At 33.4% G+C, this 8,844-nt stretch overlaps 1 protein-coding gene across 2 annotated transcripts; it reads left to right on the forward strand.

Moving 5' to 3' along the window:
• The first annotated feature begins 2,194 nt into the window (after nt 1-2,194).
• Nucleotides 2,195-8,327, forward strand: LOC122301304 (patatin-like protein 6). Of its 2 annotated transcripts, none has more exons than XM_043112552.1 (3): nt 2,195-4,091; nt 5,194-5,495; nt 5,629-5,892. In XM_043112552.1, the coding sequence occupies exons 1-2, from the start codon at nt 2,958-2,960 to the stop codon at nt 5,461-5,463; spliced, it is 1,404 nt and encodes a 467-aa protein (XP_042968486.1). In that variant the 5' UTR covers nt 2,195-2,957; the 3' UTR covers nt 5,464-5,495; nt 5,629-5,892. The 2 variants fall into 2 exon arrangements, with proteins under 2 accessions (XP_042968486.1, XP_042968484.1); XM_043112550.1 differs by lacking the exon at nt 5,629-5,892 and adding an exon at nt 7,534-8,327 and having other exon boundaries at nt 2,196-4,091.
• The last annotated feature ends 517 nt before the right edge of the window (nt 8,328-8,844 follow it).

An 8,844-nucleotide genomic window follows, 5' to 3' on the forward strand; every position in this document is an offset into this window, starting at 1 on the left:
ATCTGGTTTAAAAATAAAAATCGAAACCAAATCAATTTTAAATTATTTTATGAAAAATATAATCAGTGCCAGAACAAACCATGGGTTTAATTTATCAATTCACCGATTTTTTTTATACCCCTAGGTCCCCGCACATTACCACAAAGCAGCACGCGGGAGCTTAAAAAATTTCTCGAATTTGATCGTTGATCATGGACGCACATTCCATAACTGGCCGTTGGATTTCATTAAATTTCGTTTAGATAGTAAAAATGTTTCATTTCATTATTATAATTTTTTTAAATTTTACATAAAATATAATAAATAATTCAACTTTTTTAAATTATAAAAAAATAATAATATTAAAAAAATATTTTAATAATATTTTATTCAACTTTTACTTAAAATCATCTCATTATTCTCATCTAATCCCACTATACAAATCGTAGCTAAAAGAATCGAAGCACGACCATCAGTGAGCTATTTGTCACTGTTCTGAATTGTAAGATCATGCTCACTAGAGAAGACTCCGAACCCATCTAAGAGCATCTACAATGGTTCATTCATCATAACTTTTAAAATACATTATTAAAATCTATTTTTTCTATTTTTTATATACTGACTTTTATAATAGATCATATATCAACTTACCTATTTTTTCTTCATATAATTTAAATAATATTTTTTTTATTTTTTTAATCATTTCCTTTATACCAATAAATTTGTAATATCCATTTTTTTTTATATTTACAATATACTACTATATATAATGTAATATAATTCAATCCTATAAACACAAAATAAAATTATATAAGTTAAATAAAAATAAAAAATAAAACCAAATATGACAAAATTGGAGAAATAATATTTCCAAGCTTTTTTTAGAAAAAAATAAAATAGCATTGTTTTAAATGATTAACAATAAAAAGAATTTGTATTGAAATGAAAAAAAAAAAGTAAAAGGAAATGAGAGAGTAAATGAAGTATAAATAATAATAAAAATTATTTAAAGGATGAACAGTATCTATTACATTTAACGGGTTACTATAGCAAATTGTATTTTACAAAATCTTTTATCTAATCGGATGAAGCTCATTTTATGAACCTTCATTCAAATATTTTACATTTTTTGTATTATACATGAGCTATTGAGAGTGCTTTTAGTATATATTGAAGGGAAAAATAGAGTTGCAAGTATAATTGTGTACTAATCTGTGCACCAATGTGATGTGATTGGTCAAAAAGTAGATTTTATTGAAAACAGTGTTAATTTAAATTTTAAATATGAATAAATCAGTATTGGTATACAGATTAGTGCGCGACTGTATTTGTATGTAACAAAACTCATATTGAATACATCTTCATATGTGTCATTCAAATGTAGGTTACACAAATGTTCTAAGTAAATTTAGATATATTTTTTAAATATCACTAAAATATAAAATATTTTCAATTTTCAATTTTCAATATTTTCATATAATCATTACTCATTCCAAACAATATATAAAAATAATACTACTTTTTCAAACTTCAAAATAAAGATAATATAAAAAAAATATTCAAACAATTTTATAATTTTACAAGACTTTTATTCAACTTTTTTTTATTTATTTTTTCTAAAATTTAATAAAATATCTTAAATTAAAATATTTCATTATTATTTACAGATATACTGAAATATTCTATATCAAATAGACCCTTAATTTCCGTCTAAATCCTTTGTTTAGATGAAATTTACTTTTTTAAGAAAAAACTTTATTTATAAGTAGATGCTGATAAAAGTACCCTCAATTTCATGTATAATTGTTAACTAATTGTAAAATAGTTGTAATGTTATCATATTTATTAATAAATAACTTCTATGATACGATTTGATTTAAAAGAAAATTTTAAAAATTAATTTACTATTTAAATAATCTGAATACATTATTCTACGTATCGATTTTAGAATAAAATATATTTTTTAAAAAAGATATGTATTTTACTTATATATATTTTAAACTTATATATATTATTATTTCAATTAATATAGATTAAATTTTGTCTCATTTGTATTTGACCTGGTATTATCTATAAGATATTTTTAATTTAAAAAAATTCTCAATTAAATATGGAAGTTGAAAATTATTTACGGAAGGGGGGGTGGGGAGAAAAAGAGACGTATAATGGTGGGGTCTTTTAAAAGCTTCCTATATAAAAACAGACATGCTATACAACTGTTGCGTTCTTGCCTCCTCCAGTGGTTTCTTTGGCTTTTTTGGTTTTTGTTTTTGCTGGTTGGTTGGTTGGTTGCTCTGTCCGTTGAGTTTTCCCCATGTATGTGTGTAGAGCGCCATTGCTTTAATTTGGCGTGCTTTGCTAGAAAGAAACAAATCGGGGAAGAGAAAAGAAGAGTGTGGGGAAGGGAATTGTGCCAAGGGGTTGCGAGGGTTCTTTCTCTGCTTTCTTTTTCTTCTTTAATTTTTGGGAGAGAGATATAATTGGTTTTGGAGCAGAACTAGAGTGACGGTGTTTGGTTAGAAGGAAACTCGGAGAAAACAAGCTTCTTTAGGAGATTCTTGTTTGGGTGCGTTCTATTTGAAGGGGACGAGCTGGACAAATTGGTTTGAGCATCGTTATCAATATTAAGCGCTGTGTTATAGAATGTTCTAATTGGGGAGGAAAACACGTTTAGAACTGAGATTTGATACCTAAATTCCTGAACCCCATTTTCTTATTATTTTGTAACAACAAAAAGAAAATTGCAGAAAGAAAGAAAAACCTCTACCTGCTCAGCCATGTTTGAGCGAGAGAGAGAGAGAGAGAGGCGGTTAAACTCTTTACATGTTTCGTTCTGTAAGTTCTGTTAAAGGTGTGTGCGCGGATGGGCATGCAAGGGAAGGAATCTAGTACCTAAAACGAAGATTAATTGGGTTCCTCGAAGAGCAAATTACGAGGCGCTTCTTTCTATAAGAAACTTCCTCAGAGTCTTCGAGCATATGGGTTCGAATCCGTCGGAAATGCAGGAACCGAGCATCGACACCGACAAGCTCAGCTACGAAATCTTCTCCATCCTGGAGAGCAAGTTCCTCTTCGGCTACGACGATCAGAAGCTCTGGGTTCCCAAGCCGATCGCTCCCTCGGCCACAGAAGCTCAGCCTCAAGCTCAAGCCCAAGTCCAATCGGCCACCGTCGATAATAGCGTCTCGGCGATCAAGAACCAGAGGGGTAAAATCTGCATTCTTAGTATCGACGGCGCTGGCATGCGAGGCATTCTCTCCGGTAAAGCTTTGGCGTATTTGGAAAACGCGCTCAAAGTGAAATCCGGTAAATCAGAAGCCAGAATCGCCGATTATTTCGATGTCGCCACCGGCTCCGGTGTCGGAGGTATTTTCACCGCCATGCTCTTTTCCTCGAAAGACCAGGGACGTCCAATTTTCAAGGCTGACGACACGTGGAGGTTTCTGGCTGAACAAGGGAAGAGATTTTACCGCTCTTCTGGTTCTGGTTCTAACGGCGCTGGTTTCTTCAGGCGACTAATCAGAGGTGGTTCATATAGATCGACCGGCGCATCCACGGTCGGTTTGGAGAAAGCGATGAAAGAGGCTTTTACGGATAAGAATAGGAACCTAACGCTCAAAGACACGTTAAAACCAGTGTTGATCCCTTGCTACGACCTGTCCAGCACGGCACCGTTTCTGTTCTCCCGAGCCGACGCGCTCGAGACCGACAGCTTCGACTTCCGGCTATGGGAGGTCTGCCGCGCCACTTCGGCCGAACCGAGCCTATTCGAGCCGATTCAAATGCGGTCCATCGACGGCCAAACCCGGTGCGTGGCGGTTGACGGCGGTTTAGCTATGAGCAACCCAACGGCAGCAGCAATCACGCACGTGTTGCATAACAAACAAGAGTTCCCGTTCGTACGAGGGGTGGAGGACCTGTTGGTGCTCTCCATAGGAACGGGTCAACTTCTGGAGGTAAGCCATGACTGCGACCAGATCAAGAATTGGACGGCCAAGGAGTGGGCTCGACCAATGGCTCGCATCTTGGGGGACGGCTCGGCCGACTTAGTTGACCAGTCCGTGGCCATGGCCTTCAGCCAGTGTAGAAGCAGTAATTACGTGCGCATTCAGGTAAGGCGGCGCGTTGCTCATTTAATACAGAATTTACGTTTAAACTCAAACTCAGACTACACTAACATAAAAATTAATTTTTCAACTTGACTTTGCATGTTTAAGTGGGTGATTTTGGTTGGACACTTTTTGCTTCTTTTGGCGCTAAGTGGTTGAGAACTTTTTCTTTCTCGTACGGGAGTCTTTTCGTTGGTTTTTCATTAATCAAATCAAAAAGCCAGGGGGGTTCGAATCCCTGACTACCTGGACCTTTGATAATTGTTAAGGCCATTGAGTTTCCTGCTGCATTCGTGAATCTCAAACTCAAAATTTTCCCTTGGCACCTATTATAAATGCAAATGAAACTGTTGTTTAGAACCACGAATTTAATTCTGTCAGATGTTCCTGGACTTACTCTATAGGAATCCTTCAAAACCAAATTTCCACATTTAAAGCTTAGCCATTATTATTAGGGCCAGACATGGTATTCCCCGGACTTGGTTTCTCTTATTTTGTTGTTTTTGTTCTCGAGTTAAACCCCAGCACTTACGTTCTTCTGCGTAAAGAGATAAATGTTGCAGTTTAGAGATAAGTTGCCTGCTTGTCCTTGCAATATCACTGCATAGTCTTTACTTCAAGGGAAAATTGGAGCCCAATTGTGCCTCTGACTTATGGAGTGGTCAATTACGTAGCATCACTGATTGAATGCGATGCACTTTCCCAGTTGGCCAAGCACTTGGTCACTCAATCCTACATTATGCTTTCCTTTTTTTCTGAGAGTTTTGGTGTTCTCAGTATATTGATCCGAGGCAATTATGTAACTAAATTATTGGTGGAATATGGAATTGGCAGCGTGTTGTGACTAAGCATTCGGTATGTTACTATAGGTGGATTTCATTTCAATATAGCTATTTATTCTGCCTTTGAATTCCAGAACTTCTGTTCTGTTAACTGGGTCTGCTTAGTTCTGAATCCCTCTGCCCTATCTATTGAGAATTTTGGTTTGCACTTTTTTTTTTTTTTTTTTCCTGGACTGTTGAGGAATTTTATTTTAGTATAGCTAGTAGTTGGATTATATTTATATCTAATCGAATCACCTTTCCAATAAATGACGGTATGACAGGCAAATGGGTCAAGCTTGGATCGGTGTGGACCCAATGTAGATACAGATTCAAGGCCCAGCAATGTAAAGATACTCAATGGATTAGCAGAGGAGATGTTAAAACAGAAAAACGTTGAGTCGGTGCTCTTTGGAGGCAAGAGGATTGGAGATCAAAGCAATTTTGAGAAGCTCGACTGGTTTGCCGGAGAACTAGTTTTGGAGCATCAGATGAGGAGTTCCAGAATAGCTCCCACTGTAGCTTTCAAACAAGCTTCCCCAAAACACACCTAGACTACTACCAAACAGTATTACAAACCAAAAAGGTAATCATTCCCTTTCTATTTCCTTTTTTTTTTTCCCTATATAACTAACAGATTTTGGTAGTCAGTTGCTGCATATTTCCATACCCATCATGTCGTTTCCTTGATTTTCTTATCGAGTTTAGTTCTAAACCAGATGATGCTGCTGTTAATGTATGATAGAAGGGTGAGAAGGAAGGAAAATGATATAAGAACAACTATAGTACAAGTTGTTTACAACTTAGTATAAAAAAAAATTATTATTTTATTTACTTTGAAGTGTTACAACTACACAAATTTTGAATTAAAGTAGAAAATGTTAATATATTAATATGTAGTAGTAATTGAGTTGTAATATAGTTGATGGTGTATGATTGTCCGTGTCCAAGAAGGAAATATAGATGATGTTGGGTTTGAACTTTTTGAAGTGCCCGCTGTTATCACACTACACAATTCTTTGTAGGAAAATGCTAGGGATCCCAATAATGGGTCCGACAGTTTTTTTTCTTACTCAATGATTAATGAATTGTTTTTTAATGATATTGTAATTTTTTTTTTAATGTTTAAAGGATTAAAAATACATGACAAAAAAAAAAAAAAAAAAAAAAACAGAAGAGAATGCTCGTGTTGGGAGGATCCTCAGTGGCTGTAGTGCCACCCTTTTGTAATAGATGTCGGTGACATTCGAGTCATTTGGAATGAAACACCTGAAAAGGTTTGGATGCCAGGTTATTTTGGTAATTGGCAGATAATCAGATCTCTGTGGGGTGTCCAAAGTAAAGGTAGTTCCGTGGTCCGGAAAAAGAGTTTTTTTTGTGTGATTATGCTCCACAAGACCCTGGCCTACAAAGTCACATCCCTACTGTTTTATGATAGGAAAAATATAGTTACAAGTATAATTATGTATTAATCTGTATATCAATATGATGTGATTAGTCAAAAAGTAAATTTTATTGAAAATAATGTTAATTTAAATTTTAAGTATGAATGAATCAGTATTAGTACACAGATTAGTACGCGACCGTGCTTATATATAGCGAAACTCTTTATGATAAGGGAATTGGTTTTTCCTTTAGTAGCCTATTGAGTAATTGAGTTTGAGGTATAAGCCCACTAGTAGTGGGCTCAACAAACTTTAGTTAAAATTAGTTAAAGTTTTCATTTTTATAAATTTTAGCTAGCCACTTTTTATAACACTAAATAATAAGCTCAACAAATATTTCACTATTCTATTAAAATATTGATTTTGAACTTTTTATTGAATTTTAATTCTAATTGTAATTTAAATATGATTATATTAAATATTATGGTTGTATTAAAGTTTATTGTTGTATTAAAATTTATGGTTATATTATTGTTGTATTTTACTCTAAAATATTTTACTAGTGGTTTTGGCTCTAATATGGAAGAATATTTTATTCTAAAGAATATTTTACTCTAAAAATATTATTTAGCTAGTGGTTTTGACTCAATAAATTTAGCTAGCTAAAAGATTAATGGCTAAATTTACTGTACATTTGTTGAGTCTATTGTAGATTTTTTTTTCACATTTTAGCTATTCTTTAGCTATAATTTAACTTTATTGAGCCCACTACCAATGCTCTAACCTGTTAATAGTCAGTCCATTTCAATTTGAAATGCCTTCTTTTATTCGTTTTGAGTTTTTACACGTATAAGTGCAAATCTAATTTTTTACTTATTGATTATTCCTATTTAAAAAAATATTAAATTATTAATTAGATATCATATCTCCTTTAATATAATGTAAATAATACTTCATAGTTTGATTTTATTATTATTCCATTATAATCGTGTCATTTTAAAATAACGTATAGGTTGGGGAAAATATTTGAAACCCAGTACATACTAGGAAGCACTCCCATAAGCCAGTAAATAGGTATCATTAATTATGCAAGGAGGATAATTAGAGGTTTTTTTAAAAAAAAAAAAAAAAATTAACTCATGTTTTGTTATCTGGTGTAATTTTAACTCATGTTTTTTCATGCACGCCATACTGAACGTTTTCCCGGATTTTGAATGATCAACTGTGTCTGAGATGCAGGTGAAAAAAGAATATATGAAATAAAAAAAGAATGGAGAGAAAGAAGAAGAAAAACAATATAACAGCGGCCTCTACTTTTTGGAAGTGATATAAGAAGACAAGGGTGGCCAAGGAATCGAGTGAAAAGAACAAGTAGTGTTAAAAGGTTGGAAGATCTAATGGGATGATAATTTGCCTGCTAGAGGACAGGCATTATGGTTTCCACCCCCACCTTTCTACAATGGCAAGCAACCATGGAAAAAAGAAAAGAAAAGAAAAAGTAAGTTATAGAGCTCAAGCTTTCCTTAGGTCAAACGGGTATGAGGTGTGAATCTTTTTATTCTTTCCATTTCAAATTGAGGTGCTAGGGTGGGAAAACTTTTCCATATTTCTTCCCATGCCTAACTTTACCCTTCTCTTTTCTTTCTCTATCTTGGAACTCCTTTTGTTTTCTCTGTTTCTTTTCATACTGGTCTCAAAAAACTTGAGTGAGTGGTGTGCTACTTGTGATGAAAGCCCAGAAACATGGCCAAAATTATTCGACAGAATCATGTATTTTTTAAAATTATTTATCGATTTTTTTTTTTTTTCATTTTCTTCAATATAGATGGTGGGAGTGGATAAGAGAATTGAGATTGGGCATCTGTTTAATTGTCCTGAGTCTGGGATTGGTAGATGAACCAATGTTGGCGGCTAGTAGTTGGACCATTTCTCGAAGTTTTAGTGCATAGTTTTTATATGTTCAACCTTTGTTTAATATTGGGTCTACTTTGAATTTTCTATCTTATAAATGTGAATTCTCTTTCATTATTATATTATGCCTGTAGTTGTCTGAGTTAACTTTCTTATGGTCCCTTTGTTGACTATTACAAAAGGTGATTGGTGACATGATGATGGGATTTGGATCATTTTAATTGCAGGGGGCGGTGGTGGTTCCTTACCTTTTTAGGACTAACTAGTATTGGAATTTTCTGATCAAAAACTTTGTGCCATTCGGAATAACATAGACTAAATAGTACTATCTATATTTATTTGAATTAAAGAAGATATTAAGGTCAGAGAATTATCTCATTTGTCCAATCAGGCAGTTCACACATGATAGATAGATGGAGGGTGAAGTCAGAAACACGAGGAGTCATATGGGGAAATGGACTTGTTTTCTGCCATGAAATTAAAATTATTCTAATATTATCTATAGTGGTAGAATGCACAACTACAATCATTTAAAAAAAATTAATTTATTATTAAAAAAATTATTAATATTTTTCATATAAATTCTGTATTTACTTACATTTTTTTAAGAGATTGCATTGTGTTTATATAATTCATAAT

Source organism: Carya illinoinensis, chromosome 2, assembly GCF_018687715.1.
Source record: "Carya illinoinensis cultivar Pawnee chromosome 2, C.illinoinensisPawnee_v1, whole genome shotgun sequence".
NCBI lineage: Eukaryota > Viridiplantae > Streptophyta > Magnoliopsida > Fagales > Juglandaceae > Carya > Carya illinoinensis.